The 17831-nt window shown below is 41.7% G+C and overlaps 1 protein-coding gene across 1 annotated transcript in view; it reads right to left on the bottom strand.

Moving 5' to 3' along the window:
* STAB2 (stabilin 2) overlaps positions 1 to 17831 on the bottom strand; it is a 332513-nt gene that overhangs the window by 176125 nt on the left and 138557 nt on the right. Inside the window, exons 16-18 of the mRNA XM_073651531.1 lie at positions 4974 to 5027; positions 4167 to 4247; positions 189 to 341 (exon numbers count right to left, since the gene is read on the bottom strand). Coding sequence (XP_073507632.1) covers positions 189 to 341; positions 4167 to 4247; positions 4974 to 5027 — 288 coding nt within the window. The remainder of the gene's footprint in view (positions 1 to 188; positions 342 to 4166; positions 4248 to 4973; positions 5028 to 17831) is intronic.

Raw genomic sequence — 17831 nt, 5'->3', positions numbered from 1 at the left:
CTATGCAAAAAAGTCTTTATAAATAAGTGAAAATTAGTAAGTAGTGGCATAAAATCCAGTACCCAAATGTCTGATCATTTGAGAATGGTTTTGCACACAAAACCGTGATATGATGTGGACTTTCATGAGCTTAAAAGCAGAAAGCTGATTAAAAAACCCAATTAGGAAATTTGTTCAAAACTACTCACTGGTTTTAATTTATATTCAGTCTCATCACATCTATGTGGTAGTATGGGCAATATAGAAGGTGGAATAAGAACGCCATCCAGAGTATAAATACGGCCATTCTTCGCTGCAACATCAGCTTCCTCAACCTCTTCACCGTTAACTAGAATTTGTCCCTTTAAGAAACAAAACAAACAAGTGTTATTCAATAGAGTTCACTATTCACATATGTAAAGCATTTATTCCAAAATTAAAAGATCCAATCGGAAACCTGTAAACTGGTTAAGATTGTTTGCTTGTTGAAAACCTTTTGTTATATGTATATATTGTGTATGATACCAGGGTCGGTTTTAGACAAAGTGGGGCCCCAAATGCTCACATATTGCACCATCACTCAGAAACATTTTGGTTGTATTTACATGCGCTGAGTTCAGGCCGTTAAACGAGCGGGAATGACAATATTTAAGTCGTTCGGCGCTTGTTTCCCGGCCTTTTTACACCAGATGACAAAGAATGAGGGGGACAGAACAATCACTAATAGATCAATCTGTCCTCATACAGTATCATGTTATCAGGAGCATATCTGTAGTTATCACCGGGCGATGTGCTGCTGAGAACAATGAGTTTTGTTCCAGCATAAACAATCCAATCACTTGATGAATAGGCAGCATTTTGCTTGCTTAGTATAATGCACCCCATAGACCTCCACATACTATAATGCACCCCATAGTCCTCCATATTGTATAATGCACACCCCATAGTCCTTCATATAGCATAATGCGACCCACAGTCCTCCATATTGTATAATGCACATCACATAGTCCTCCATACAGTATAATGCACCCCATAGACCTCCATATTGTTTAATGCACTCCTCATAGTATAATGCACTCCATAGTCCTTCATACAGTATAACGCACTGCAGAGTCCTCCATATAGTACAATGCACTCCCCATAGTATAATGCACCCCGTAGTCCCTCATATAGCATAATGCATTCCCCATAGTCCTCCATACAGTATAATGCACTTCCCATAGTCCTCCATACAGTCACTGCAGCCCTCATATAGTACATATAGTATAAAGTACTTCCAATAGTCTTTGACAGAGTATAATGCAGCCCCCATATAATGCATATAGTATAATGCACCCCATAGTCCTTGATAGAGTATAATGCAGCCCCCATATGGTATAATGCATCCCAAATATGGCATAATGCAGCCCCGGACAGTATAATGCAACCCCCATATAGTATAATGCAGCCCCATGTAGTATAATGCAGCCCACATATGGTATAATGCACTCCCCCATAGTATAATGCACCCTGTAGTCCGTCATATACTATAATGCATTACCCATAGCCCTCCATACAGTATAATGCATTCCCCATAGTCCTCCATACAGTACACTGCAGCCCCCATATAATACATATAGTATAATGCACCCCATAGTCCTTGATAGAGTATAATGCAGCCCCCATATGGTATAATGCATCCCAAATATGGCATAATGCAGCCCCGGACAGTATAATGCAACCCCCATATAGTATAATGCAACCCCCATATAGTATAATACAGCCCCATTTAGTATAATGCAGCCCACATATGGTATAATGCACTCCCCCCATAGTATAATGCACCCTGTAGTCCCTCATATACTATAATGCATTCCCCATAGTCCTCCATACAGTATAATGCATTCCCCATAGTCCTCCATACAGTACACTGCAGCCCTCATATAGTACATATAGTATAATGTACTTCCAATAGTCCTTGATAGAGTATAATGCAGCCCCCATATAGTATAATGCACTCCCCATAGTCCTTGATAGAATATAATGCAACCCCCATATATTACATATAGTATAATGCACCCCATAGTCCTTGATAGAGTATAATGCAGCCCCCATATAGTACATATAGTATAATGCACCCCATATTCCTTGATAGAGTATAATGCATCCCCAATATGGTATAATGCATCCCCAATATGGTATAATGCAGCCCCAGACAGTATAATGCACTCCCCATAGTCCTCCATACAGTACACTGTAGCCCTCATATAGTACATATAATATAATGTACTTCCAATAGTCTTTGATAGAGTATAATGCAGCCCCCATATAGTACATATAGTATAATGCACCCCATAGTTCTCAATAGAGTATAATGCAGCCCCAGACAGTATAATTCAGCCCCCATATAGTATAATGCAGCCCCATATAGGATAATGCAGCCCACATATGGTATAATGCACTCCCCATAGTACAATGCACCCTGTAGTCCCTCATATAGTATAATGCATTCCCAATAGTCCCCCATACAGTATAATGCATTCCCCAAAGTCCTCCATACAGTACACTGCAGCCCTCATATAGTACATATAGTATAATGTACTTCCAATAGTCTTTGATAGAGTATAATGCAGCCCCCATATAGAACATATAGTATAATGCACTCCCTATAGTTCTTGATAGAATATGATGCAGCCCCCATATATTATATATAGTATAATGCACCCCATAGTCCTTGATTGAGTATAATGCAGCCCCCTTATAGCACAGTGCAGCCCCCATATAGTACGCATAGTATAATGTACAACTCATAGTCCTTCATAGAGTATAATGCAGCCCCCATATAGTACATATAGTATAATGCACCCCATAGTCCTTGATAGAGTATAATGCAGCCCCAATATGGCATTATGCAGCCCCAGACAGTATAATGCAACCCCCATATAGTATAATGCAGCCCCATATAGTATAATTCAGCCCACATATGGTATAATGCAGCCCACATATGGTATAATGCAGCCCCCATATGGTATAATAGAGCCCCTATATGGCATAATGCAGCCCCCATATGGTATAATGCAGCCCCCACATAGTATAATCCAGCCCCCATATGGTATAATGCAACCCCTATATGGTATGATGAAGCCCTCATATGGTATACTGTAACCCCTGTATGGTATAATGCAGCCCCTATGTGGTATAATGCAACCACCCATATGGTATAATGCAACCCCCCATGTGGTATAATGCAGCCCCCATATGGCATGATGCAGCCCCTATATGGTATGATGCAGCTCCCCATATGGTATAATGCAGCCCCCATATGGTATAATGTATCCCCTATGTGGTATAATGCAACCCTCCATATGGTATAATGCTGCCCCCACATAGTATAATGCAGCCCCCATATGGAATGATGCAGCCCCTATATGGTATAATACAGCCCCCACATAGTATAATGCAGCCCCCATATGGTATAATGCAGCTCCATGTAGTATAATGCAACCCCTATATGGTATAATGCAGCCCCCTATATAGTATAATAGACACTTCATAGTCCTCCAGTATTATGGTTACCACGTATTCACGGATTTTTTTTAAAAAATACTCACCTCTCCTTGTTCCCCTGCTGCTCCAGTCTCTGCAGCGTGTGTCCTTAGCAGTTTCACTGCCTGGCACAGCGTGGTGTGATAAAGTGACATCTTCGCGCCCACTGGCTGAGACATTAGACGCAGAGGGGGAATGATGGGAGAGGGAGCGTCACCTGACGACTCCCTCCACCATCATTGCTTTCAACTTTTAATCGGCATTTACGATGTTGCATGTTACCCCCGTGACTTACGGGCCTCATAGCGGTCACGTGGTCTGCCGCTATTAGTAGCACTCCACTGGATGGGGGCCAATGTGGGAGTGGGGCCCAAGGCAAATACCTAGTTTGCCCTGCCCTAACACCGGCCCTGTATGGTTCAACATTTTCATTTTGCCCAGATCTCTGCCTGTGGAATCTCCAGTGATATTTGTCCATATAAGTGAACAGGGCTTTACACTTCTGTAGGTTAGTTATGCTCTCATGGCTGGAAATGCTCAAAATATATAATAGAAAAAAAACCTAATATCAATAATAGAAAGTACTGATCAAACAGAGAGCCTCCATTATGCCATATGTGCCACAACATGTTACATGTGAGTAGCAAATCTTCAATACTTACATTGCTTGTCGTTTGAAACTGGATTAACTGGTTGGCCATGCTCATAATTTGAGTAGAAGAGATGATGTTTGCAACATCTAGCTGCAGGAAAAAAAAGTAAATGGTTAGTGGTCTGTAACAAATATTTATACCAAAAGAACAAGGTCTATGCCATGACTAACAGACAGTTTGCCATTAGTACATCTTTCCCCGCTCTACAACATACACTGGCCTTTGTGAAGGGGTTATCTAGGATTCGGATAACAGTCTGCAGTCACTCTTTGTGACTGCAGACTGCCAATTCGTAACTGAATGAGGTACGCACGATACCTCTGTATTTCCTGTGCAAGTGGTTGGCCACATGACCACGTTTGCGAATTGCGCATTTGCAGTCACATGCTGAGTAGGCTAATCCTATTTCTTTCAACAGAAGTGAATTGAGAGAAGCCAAATGAGACTAGTTTGCAAATCGCATGTATGCCGTCACACGACCTACCACTTCCACCGGGAATGCCAGGGAATTGAGCGTACCGCATCCAGTCATGATTGACAGCTTGCAGTCAGATAGAATGAGTGTAGACTTTTGTCCCAAGCCTGGACAACCCCATTAATTTATTTATGGTAAACTCTCTTTTCCATATGATTAGTGCATATTTCCCCTTTTCTTTCCAATGTACAGTGATGGCAGATATAGTGTTTGCTGTATAAGAATATGGTTGCAAACAATACTGAGAGTAAAGAAGAGGTGGGTTACAAAGACACAAGAGTGAACTTGAGTGGCAAATGCACAGCAGCAAGGTGGAAGATGCAGAAAGAAGTATCACTAACCTGAGCTGATGAAACAATGTGGTACCTCAACAGCTCCAGAAGTTTCCTAGAGCCCTGCATATATATATATAATGCAAACAATTAAACACAGAATACCATAAATTATAAACCAATGGAAGAAGCGTGGTGAAACGGCGTAGTCGAGGTGGTAGCCTTGATATATTCAGACTCCCCACTTTATGGCTGTAAGTAGAAACACATAGCACTTTAAATAGACTATGCCATTTACCTCAATGTGAATTACTGATGAAAAATTAACTCTAGACACCAGAACCCTCTTTGAGTATATAGGCACTAGTACTTTACTATTATATATAGTTCTGCATTGAGCACCTTATTTTTATCGTTATTGATACCCCTACTCCTTGAGATTTACATTTGTGCATTTTTAATAATTTATTGTGTATATATTCCTATTTAAAGCTCTGAATCACATTTGTATGCTACATGTGGGTAAACCTTACCTATTTTTAAAAATGTTATATGAATTTACAATAAAGAATGAGTTTTTTTTAACTATATACAGTACAGACCAAAAGTTTGGACACACCTTCTCATTTAAAGATTTTTCTGTATTTTCATGACTATAAAAATTGTACATTCACACTGAAGGCATCAAAACTATGAATTAACACATGTGGAATTATATACTTAACAAAAAAGTGTGAAACAACTGAAAATATATCTTATATTCTAGGTTCTTCAAAGTAGCCACCTTTTGCTTTGATGACTGCTTTGCACACTCTTGACATTCTCTTGATGAGCTTCAAGAGGTAGTCACCGGAAATGGTCTTCCAACAATCTTGAAGGAGATCCCAGAGATGTTTAGCACTTGTTGGCCCTTTTGCCTTCACTCTGCGGTCCAGCTCACCCCAAACCATCTCGATTGGGTTCAGGTCTGGTGACTGTGGAGGCCAGGTCATCTGGCATAGCACCCCATCACTCTCCTTCTTGGTCAAATAGCCCTTACACAGCCTGGAGGTGTGTTTGGGGTCATTGTCCTGTTGAAAAATAAATGATGGTCCAACTAAACGCAAACCGGATGGAATAGCATGCTGCTGCAAGATGCTGTGGTAGCCATGCTGGTTCAGTATGCCTTCAATTTTGAATAAATCCCCAACAGTGTCACCAGCAAAGCACCCCCACACCATCACACCTCCTCCTCCATGCTTCACGGTGGGAACCAGGCATGTAGAGTCCATCCGTTCACTTTTTCTACGTCGCACATAGACACGGTGGTTGGAACCAAAGATCTCAAATTTGGACTCATCAGACCAAAGCACAGATTTCCACTGGTCTAATGTCCATTCCTTGTGTTCTTTAGCCCAAACAAGTCTCTTCTGCTTGTTGCCTGTCCTTAGCAGTGGTTTCCTAGCAGCTATTTTACCATGAAGGCCTGCTGCACAAAGTCTCCTCTTAACAGTTGTTGAAGAGATGTGTCTGCTGCTAGAACTCTGTGTGGCATTGACCTGGTCTCTAATCTGAGCTGCTGTTAACCTGCGATTTCTGAGGCTGGTGACTCAGATAAACTTATCCTCAGAAGCAGAGGTGACTCTTGGTCTTCCTTTCCTGGGGTGGTCCTCATGTGAGCCAGTTTCTTTGTAGCGCTTGATGATTTTTGCAACTGCGCTTGGGGACACTTTCCAAGTTTTCCCAATTTTTCGCACTGACTGACCTTCATTTCTTAAAGTAATGATGGCCACTCATTTTTCTTTACTTAGCTGCTTTTTTCTTGCCATAAAACAAATTCTAACAGTCTACTCAGTAGGACTATTAGCTGTGTATCCAACAGACTTCTGCACAACACAACTGATGGTCCCAACCCCATTTATAAGGCAAGAAATCCCACTTATTAAACCTGACAGGGCACACCTGTGAAGTGAAAACCATTTCTGGTGACTACCTCTTGAAGCTCATCAAGAGAATGCCAAGAGTGTGCAAAGCAGTCATCAAAGCAAAAGGTGGCTACTTTGAAGAACCTACAATATAAGACATATTTTCAGTTGTTTCACGCTTTTTTGTTAAGTATATAATTCCACATGTGTTAATTCATAGTTTTGATGCCTTGAGTGTGAATGTACAATTTCCATAGTCATGAAAATACAGAAAAATCTTTAAATGAGAAGGTGTGTCCAAATTGGTGTGGAAATTGTACATTCACACTGAAGGCATCAAAACTATGAATTAACACATGTGGAATTATATAGTTAACAAAAAAGTGTGAAACAACTGAAAATATGTCTTATATTCTAGGTTCTTCAAAGTAGCCACCTTTTGCTTTGATGACTGCTTTGCACACTCTTGGCCTTCTCTTGATGAGCTTCAAGAGATAGTCACCGGAAATGGTTTTCACTTCACAGGTGTGCACTGTCAGGTTTAAGAAGTGGGATTTCTTGCCTTATAAATGGGGTTGGGACCATCAGTTGTGTTGTGCAGAAGTCAGGTGGATACACAGCTGATAGTCCTACTGAATAGACTGTTAGAATTTGTATTATGGCAAGAAAAAAGCAGCTAAGTAAAGAAAAATGAGTGGCCATCATTACTTTAAGAAATGAAGGTCAGTCAGTCTGAAAAATTGGGCAAACTTTGAAAGTGTCCCCAAGTGCAGTTGCAAAAACCATCAAGCGCTACAAAGAAACTGGCTTACAAGAGGACTGCCCCAGGAAAGGAAGACCAAGAGTCACCTCTGCTTCTGAGGATAAGTTTATCCGAGTCACCAGCTTCAGAAATCGCAGGTTAACAGCAGCTCAGATTAGAGACCAGGTCAATGCCACACAGAGTTCTATCAGCAGACACATCTCTTCAACATCTGTGAAGACGAGACTTTGTGCAGCAGGCCTTCATGGTAAAATAGCTGCTAGGAAACCACTGCTAAGGACAGGCAACAAGCAGAAGAGACTTGCTTGGGCTAAAGAACACAAGGAATGGATATTAGACCATTGGAAATCTGTGCTTTGGTCTGATGAGTCCAAATTTGAGATCTTTGGTTCCAACCACCGTGTCTTTGTGCAACGCAGAAAAGTTGAACGGATGGACTCTACATGCCTGGTTCCCACCGTGAAGCATGGAGGAGGAGGTGTGATGGTGTGGGGGTGCTTTGCTGGTGACACTGTTGGGGATTTATTCAAAATTGTAGGCATACTGAACCAGCATGGCTACCACAGCATCTTGCAGCGGCATGCTATTCCATCCGGTTTGCGTTTAGTTGGACCATCATTTATTTTTCAACAGGACAATGACCCCAAACACACCTCCAGGCTGTGTAAGGGCTATTTGACCAAGAGGGAGAGTGATGGGGTGCTACTCCAGATGACCTGGCCTCCACAGTCACCAGACCTGAACCCAATCGAGATGGTTTGAGGTGAGCTGGACCGCAGAGTGAAGGCAAAAGGGCCAACAAGTGCTAAGCATCTCTGGGAACTCCTTCAAGATTGTTGGAAGACCATTTCCGGTGACTACCTCTTGAAGCTGATCAAGAGAATGCCAAGAGTGTGCAAAGCAGTCATCAAAGCAAAAGGTGGCTACTTTGAAGAACCTAGAATATAAGACATATTTTCAGTTGTTTCACACTTTTTTTGTTAAGTATATAATTCCACATGTGTTAATTCATAGTTTTGATGCCTTCAGTGTGAATGTACAATTTTCATAGTCATGAAAATATAGAAAAATCTTTAAATGAGAAGGTGTGTCCAAACTTTTGGTCTGTACTGTATATATATAAAGCTTTCTGTCACAATGAGCCTCTTTCCCTCTTCAATTACACGCACACAAAGTTCCACAATATAAAAAAAAAGTAAAGGGATATAGCAATAGGAGATAGTCTTTCGCTGTGCCAGATGCGTATCAGACCATTTGAGATGGGCTCCTGAACATAGTGCTGATAGGGAATCCCAAATCTATGCACATCAGAATGATTTTGTGGAGAATAATGGTTTGTGCAGTAGCTGCCTCTTTAAGTTGAGGATGATGGTGGTGATAGTAGTTTGGGCGACTAAACCCCAATCATGATGAAGTAGGAACTTAAACGGAACAGGCTCATTACTAATAATAATGGGGGCAAGTAATTATTTACAAACAGTAGGGAATTGGTGGTCAGGGTTACACTCACAGTTGAAGATTGGCTTATACCTGCAGACAGGCAGATCTCTGTGGGACACCTGTTTCATCGAATCAGAGTATTTCTTCCTTCCTTAGAGCTGAGCTTTGCATCTGCCCTGAAGCAGTTTTTCCTCCTAGAGGTACAATAGGAATCGTCCTAATATGAAGGCTGTCAGCTCCCCTTCTTTTATTCTGGACCCAGCAGTCAGTGGGAGGAAACTCTTTCTCCTACAAAATGGCTTTCTCTTTTCACTCCTCTCACAAAATGTCTGACCCTCAACTGCCGCCTCAATTCTTATCTGCCTCACAGAATTTAGCTCCTCCCACCCTCATGTGACTTTTACAGCTGCAGTCATTGGCTGACTGCACAAGGGAGTTTGTTCCAGAAGCTTCTGCATACCAAGCAGAGCTGGGTCACATGATCAAGCCTGTGAGGGGACGATTAACCCTTTTTGTGCTGCTTGTCAGCAAGTCTCACAATGTGCTTACAATATACAGTTTACACAAAAATCACAGCATTTGTATAGAACACACTATACATCCGGTATCCCATGGAAATAACCACTTTGTGGGATACCACATATAGAAAAATATTATTATCAAATCCCTGACCCCATAATTACATACATAAATGATTAAGAATAGTCAGGGAATGCATACAAATATGGCAACATCAAGAATCAAGACACCAGCCAGGATAAACAAAAAATCATACTTATCTTGTATAGATAACCATCCTAATAAGAAGTTCATATTCTACCTGTTGCACTTTTAGATTAGGTGTGTAATAGGGTCTTAAGGGACTCCTATATTGAGTACCAGGGTTTGATAGTCCCCTTATATCATATCCTGTCATCATTTTTTGTGGACCCTTATAGATTTTAGCTGGTAATACATATTTGGATGCACAACTTGTATTATGGTTTTTCTTGAGAATTTTTAACTTAATTATTTAACGTTATATTTTAGGAGTCTACCAATACAGTTTGGTAGGGACTGGCTTGCCCCGACAAGTGCTGCAGCCTTGTTGATCAGGCACAGGTCTTTATATTTTGCAGTGCCAAGTTAAGCTCCTTGCTGCTCAATCCCACTTAAGTGAATGGAGCCGGAGAGCTGTGGTCCCTTCGATCTGCTGATCGAAGGGAATACTAGGTAATAGACCCACACTAATCTGAATATGATGAACCACTGAAAGGACAGACCATCGATATCAGAATGCAGAAAACTCCTTTTAAGTATAGTAGATGGTTTGTAACACTATTGAGCCACAGTAACCTGCTGGGATAGTCATACATTTTTATTATTTCTTGTTATGCTTTGCTTACAGTAGCGTAACTAGAGTCCGATGGGCCCTGGTGCAAAATTTGGACCATACCCCCCCCCCCCCATACTGGTATATACTGTATACACTGCTCAAAAAAATAAAGGGAACACTTAAACAACAGAATATAACTCCAAGTAAGTCAAATTTCTGTGAAATCAAACTGTCCACTTAGGAAGCAATACTGATTGACAATCAATTTCACATGCTGTTGTGCAAATGGAATAGACAATAGATGGAAATTATTGGCAATTATCAAGATCCACTCAATAAAGGAGTGGTTCTGCAGGTGGGGACCACAGACCACATCTCAGTACCAATGCTTTCTGGCTGATGGTTTGGTCACTTTTGAATGTTGGTTGTGATTTCACACTCGTGGTAGCATGAGACGGACTCTACAACCCACAGAAGTTGTTCAGGTAGTGCAGCTCATCCAGGATGGCACATCAATGTGAGCTGTGGCAAGAAGGTTTGCTGTGTCTGTCAGCATAGTGTCCAGAGGCTGGAGGCGCTACCAGGAGACAGGCCAGTACACCAGGAGACGTGGAGGGGGCCGTAGGAGGGCAACAACCCAGCAGCAGGACTGCTACCGCCGCTTTTGTGTAAGGAGGAACAGGAGGAGCACTGCCAGAGCCCTGCAAAATTACCTCCAGCAGGCCACAAATGTGCATGTGTCTGCACAAACGATTAGAAACCGACTCCATGAGGGTGGTATGAGGGCCCGACGTTCCACATATGGGGGTTGTGCTCACAGCCCAACAAAGTGCAGGACGCTTGGCATTTGCCACAGAACACCAGGATTGGCAAAGTCGCCACTGGCGCCCTGTGCTCTTCACAGATGAAAGTAGGTTCACACTGAGCACATGCGATAGACGTGACAGAGTCTGGAGACCCCATGGAGAGTGATCTGCTGCCTGCAACATCCTTCAACATGACCGGTTTGGCAGTAGGTCAGTAATGATGTGGGTGGCATTTCTTTGGAGGGCCGCACAGCCCTCCATGTGCTCGCCAGAGGTAGCCTGACTGCCATTAGGTACCGAGATGAAATCCTCAGACCCCTTGTGAGACCATATGCTGGTGCGGTTGGCCCTGAGTTACTCCTAATGCAGGACCATGCCAGACCTCATGTGGCTGGAGTGTGTCAGCAGTTCCTGCAAGATGAAGGCATTGAAGCTATGGACTGGCCCGCCCGTTCCCCAGACCTGAATCCGATTGAGCACATCTGGGACATCATGTCTCGCTCCATCCACCAACGTCACCACAGACTGTCCAGGAGTTGGCGGATGCTTTAGTCCAGGTCTGGGAGGAGATCCCACAGGAGACCATCCGCAACCTCATCAGGAGCATGCCCAGGTGTTGTAGGGAGGTCATACAGGCACGTGGAGACCACACACAATACTGAGCCTCATTTTGACTTGTTTTAAGGACGTTACATCAAAGTTGAATCAGCCTGTAGTGTGTTTTTCCACTTTAATTTTGGGGGTGACTCCAAATCCAGGCCTCCATTGGTTAATAAATTTGATTTCCATTGATGATTTTTGTGTGAGTTTGTTGTCAGCACATTCAACTTTGTACAGAACAAAGTATTCAATGAGAATATTTCATTCACTCAGATCTAGGATGTGTTATTTGAGTGTTCCCTTTATTTTTTTGAGCAGTGTATATTTGCCCCTCATACTGGCCCCATCCTGGTATATATAAATAGTATGTCCACCATCCTGGTATATGTTCCCTTTCCTGGCCCCATCCTGGTGTATATATCCCCCATCCTGGTATATATGTCCTTTATCATGGGCCCCATCCTGGTATATATCCCCTATATGTATATTGTCATTTTTTACATTCTAAAAATTACAAAAAGGAAAATGGACCAATGCAAAAGTTTGGGCACCCTTGGAGATTTGTGTGCGCAGATAACTTTGACCCATGTTTCAGACCTTAATTAGCCTGTTAGGGTTATGGCTTGTTCACTATCATCATTAGGAAAGGCCATGTGATGCAAATTTCTCAGCTTTATAAAAACCCAGCCTCCTCTAACCTCGTGCCAAAAACAGCAGCCATGGGTTTTTCTAAGCAGCTGCCTAGCACTCTGAAAATGAAAATGGTGGAGGCCCACAAAGCAGGAGAAGGTTAGAAGAAGATAGTAAAGCATTTTCAAGTTGCCCTTTCCTCAGTTTGAAATATAATTAAGAAATGGTAATTAACAGGAACAGTGTAGGTCAAGATAAGGTCCGGAAAACGAAGTAAAATTTCAGTGAGAGCTGCTCGGACTGCTAGATAGGCAAACCAGAACCCCCGCAAAAGACTTTCAGAAAGATTTAGCAGACTTTGGAGTTTTATACATTGTTCTACTGTTCAGAGACACCTGCACAAATATGGCCTTCATGGAAGAGTCATCAGAAGAAAACCTCTCCTGCATCCTCACCATAAAATTCAGCATCAGAAGTATGCAAAAGAACATCTAAACAAGCCTGATGCATTTTAGAAACAAGTCCCGTGGACTCATGAGGTCAAAATATAACTCTTTGGCCACACTGATCAAAGGTATGTGTGTAGAAAAAAGGGCACAGAATTTCAGGAAAAGAACATTTGGCCAACCATTAAGCACGGGGGTGGATCAATCACGCTTTGGAGTTTTGTTGTGCCAATTACACGGGGAACATTTCTCAGGTACACGGAAGAATGGATTCAATGAAATTTCAACAAATTATTGATGCAAACATAATACCATCTGTAAAAAAGCTGAAGTTGAAAAGAAGATGGTTTCTGCAAATGGATAATAATTCTAAACAAACATCAAAATCCCTAATAGACTACCTGAAAATTCGCAAGCTAAAGGTTTTACAACGGTCCTCACAGTCCCCTGATCTGAATATCATTGAAAAATCTGTGGCTAGACCTCAAATAGCAGTGCATGCAAGACGACGCGGGAATCTCACAGAACTGGAAGAATTTTCCAAGGAAGAATGGATGAAAATCCCACAAACAAGAATTGAAAGATTCTTGGCTGGCTACAAAAAGCGTTTACAAGCTGTGATACTTGCAAAAGGGAATGCTACTAGGTACTAACCACTAACATAATTTTTTCCATGTGTTTTGACAATACTACCTCACTAGCCTTTTTTGGCATATATGAAAGTTCTGTTTACATGATACTAACAATATCCCTTCATGCAATAGGTATTTTATATACAGATGCTTCTCACAAAATTAGAATATCATCAAAAAGTTAACTTATTTCAGATCTTCAATACAAAAAGTGAAACTCATATATTATACAGAGTCATTACAAACAGAGTGATCTATTTCAAGTGTTTATTTCTGTTAATGTCCTGGTGCATTCTGGGAAGAGTGAAGACTCGCTGTGTGGCTGAAGATCTTTGGGTGTAGCTGGATTGAGCTGCTTGAAGGAACTCGTCAAACCTTTAATCTTTATGGTTATTCCACAGAAATTTGTTTTGCTCAACAGGGGAGGAGTCCTGCAAAGATAATTTGCATATTCCCTGTGAATTATTGAATAAGAGAAGAGTCCCCGCGAACTCAAGGAGCACCGGATTTTGGCTGTTGCAATGGAGAAGAAGACAGCGGAAAACCGCGTGAATTTTGCCATTATCTTCGCCGCTTTGACATCATATAAACATTAACAACATGGAAGAGGCTAGTAGCCATTTGGTGAGCGTCATTGCATGCTACATGTTCACAGACTTACCAGTGGAAAAGCCAAACTTCACTTGCCAGAAATGCAAGCTTGTGCCCCTGTTGGAGGAAAATTTGCAAAGTCTAGAACAGAGAATAGCTACATTGAAAATTATAAAGTGAGGAATTCTTACACAGAGCAGAAGTATCTCTTCAGAATAAGGAAAAAGAAGAAATTTGTAATACACTTGAAGAAACAGAGGAATGGAAGCAGGTAAGCCAGAGAAGCAGGAGGATCAGGAGGCAGTCAGCACCCATACTACTCAGGAACCAGTACCAGGCTCTCACGCAGGAAAATGATGATCAAGTACATCAAGATAAGACTTTGCCCACAAAGACCAACCTTGTAAACACTCAGTCCTCTTGGATGGAGAAAGAGAAATGTTGTGAAGAAGAAACGGAGAGTAGTGGTCATGGGGGTTTTTTTGTTGAGAGGAACAGAGGCCGCTATCTGCAGACCGGATATAACCTCAAGAGAAATGTGCTGTCTTCCATGTGCAAAAATCAAAGATGTATCTGACAGGATATCAGGACTCTTAAGACCTAAAAATGACTACCCATTCCTGCTAATAAATGTGGGGACAAATGACAGTGCAAGAAAGGACCTGGAAACAATCTGCAGTGACTTCGAAGATTTAGGCAAAAAAATGAAAGAATTGGGAGAGCAGGTGGTCTTCTCATCCGTCCTCCCAGTGGATGGCCATGGAACAAGGAGGTGGAACAAGATTCTACAGGCAAACAACTGGCTAAGTCGATGGTGCCATCAGCAAGGATTTTGATTTCTGGATCATGGGGTGAATTACCTGTACGATGGACTACATGCTACAGATGGGCTGCACTTTACCCAGCCTGGAAAACACATACTTAGAAGTCGCCTTGCTACATTCATCAGGAGAACTTTAAACTAGAACATTGTGGGAAGAGAAGCAAAAGGTCAGGGAAAGCCATACAGCAGACAAATACTATTGAGAGCTCTGCTATTAGAAGTGGAAAGGAGGAACAAAGACAAAAAAAATCAGAATAATAAAAATATTGGAGAAATAGAAACCGATCACAAGCTAAGATGTTTCTATAGAGAGCATGGGCAACAAACAAGGAGAAGTGGAGCTACCAATGCAGGAAAAGAAATATGATGTCATTGGCATCACTGAAACTTGATGGAACGATACTAGTGATGAGCGAGTATGTTTTGTTAACCCTTTTCGCTGAGTATACTTGGGCGAGCACCGAGTATTTACAGCGTGCTCGGTGATATGTTTGAATCACTCCCATGTGCATGATTTGCAACTGTTTGACAGCTTTAATACATGTGAAGAATGTCTGCTTCTTACACATTTCTCACATGTATTAAAGCTGTCAAACAGTCGCAAATCATGCACACGGGAGTGATTCAAACATATCACCGAGCATGCTGTAAATACTCGGTGCTCGCCCGAGTATACTCGGCGAAAGGGTTAACAAAACATACTCGCTCATCACTAGATGATACACATAATTGAATTACAAGGCTAGAAGGATACAACTTATTTGAAAGAAACAGACTTAATAAACAGGGAGGAGGTGTTGCATTGTATGTTAGAAAAGCGGATATCTCCACAGAGATTGAAGCTTCAGAGACTGGGAGTTCTGTGGAAACTGTTTGGGTAAGAACACAAGTAGAGAACAACGGAAAGGACACCATTGTAGGCATTTACTATAGGCCACCTGGGAAAGCTGCAGATAGGGATGAATTCTTTATGCATCAGATGGCCAAGTTAGCAAAAAAATATGATGCAGTGATCATGGGAGATTCAAACAATCCAGACATTTTTGGGGAATCTCTCTCAGGCAAAAGTAACAGGTCCAGCAAAGTCTTATCTTCTCTTGATGACAACTTTATCTTCCAAAAGGTAGAAGAGAGAACAAGGAGATCTGCTACCTTGGATCTAATTCTTACCAACACGGAGGAAATGGTTGAGGAAGTAAAGGTGACTGGGAATTTAAGAGGCAGCGATCATAGAATTTTGGATAACTAGAGGAGGAAGACCTGTGAAGAGTTAGACTTCAAGGTTGGATTTCAGAAAGGCAGATGTTAAGGGAAAGAAGATAGGATGGATACAATGGCTGGATGACCTTAAGGACAGATATGTCCAGGAGGGATGGGAAATGTAAAGAAATGAGATTCTCAAAGCACAATCGTTAACAATCCATAAAAGAGGGAAGAATAGGAAGCATTTAAGGAAACCAGGATGGATGAACACAGAACTTAAACACATGCTAAAAAGGAAGAAGGAAATGTATATAAAATGGAAAGAGGGAGGCATATCTAAAGAAGAATATAATGCTGTCTGCAGAACCTGTAGGGCACATATCAATTTAGCTAAAGCTGATAATGAATTAAGGCTTGCAAGAGATGTCAAAAGCAATAAGGAAGGATTTTGGGGGTATGTCAAAAGTAAAAGAAAAGTCAAAGATGCAATACGATTTTTACAGGATGTAAATGGTAAAGTGGTAAAAAATGATGCCGAGAAGACCGAATTTTTAAATTCCTATTTTGCATCTGTTTTCTCTCAGAAAGTAAATGTAACATCAACTGATCTTCACTGAACTATTGAAGGAATAGAAGAATCCACACTATCTATAGTGAGGAAAATAAGTATTTGACACCCTGCAAATTTTGCAAGTTTCCCCACCTACAAAGAATGGAGAGGTCTGTGAGAGACAGAATCTAAAAACAAAAACCAGAAAATCACATTGTATGAGTTTTACATAATTAAATTGCATTTTATCCCATGATATACAGTAAGTATTTGATCACCTACCAACCAGCAATAATTCTGGCTCTCACAGACCTGATAGTTTTTATTTAAGAAACCCTTCTACTTTGCACTCATTAACTGTATTAATTGCACCTGTTTGAACTTGTCATCTGTATAAAAGACACCTGTTCACACACTCAATCAATCACACTCCAACCTCCCCACCATTGCCAAGAATAAAATGCTGTCTAAGGCCCCAGGGACAAAATTGTAGACCTGCACAAGGCTGTGATGGGCTACAGAACAATAGGCAAGCAGCTTGTTGAGAAGGCAACAACTGTTGGCACAATTATTAGAAAATGGAAGAAAAACAAGATGACAGTCAATCTTTCTCGGTCTGGGTCTCCATCCAAGATCTCGCCTCGTGGGGTAACGATGATTCTGAGAAAGGTCAGGAATCAGCCCAGAACTACATGGGAGAACCTGGTCAGTGACCTGAAGTAAGCTGGAACCACAGTGTCAAACATTACCGTTTGTAACACAGTACGCTGTCATGGATTAAAATCCTGCAGTGCACGCAAGTTCCACCTGCTCAAGCCAGCACATGTCCAGGCCTATTGGATGTTTGCCAATGACCATCTGAATGATCCAGAGGAGGCATGGGAGAAGGTAATGTGGTCAGATGAGACCAAAATAGAACTTTTTGGTATCAACTCCACTCATCGTGTTTGGAGGAAGAAGAAGGTTGAGTACAACCCCAAGAACACCGTCCCAACCGTGAAGCATGGCGGGGGAAACATCATACTCTGGGGGTGCTTTTCTGCAAAGGATGACTGCACCGTATTGAAGGGAGGATGGATGGGGTCATGTATCGCGAGATTTTGGACAACAACCTCCTTCCCTCAGTAAAAGTATTGAGGATGTGTCAGGGCTGGGTCTTTTAGCATGACAATGACCCGAAACACACAGCCAGGGCAACTAAGAAGTGGCTCCGTAAGAAGCATT

Source organism: Phyllobates terribilis, unplaced genomic scaffold, assembly GCF_046119375.1.
Source record: "Phyllobates terribilis strain yellow unplaced genomic scaffold, ASM4611937v1 Scaffold_11__3_contigs__length_659146591, whole genome shotgun sequence".
Lineage (NCBI taxonomy): Eukaryota > Metazoa > Chordata > Amphibia > Anura > Dendrobatidae > Phyllobates > Phyllobates terribilis.
This window is presented reverse-complemented; position numbering and strand designations above follow the sequence as displayed.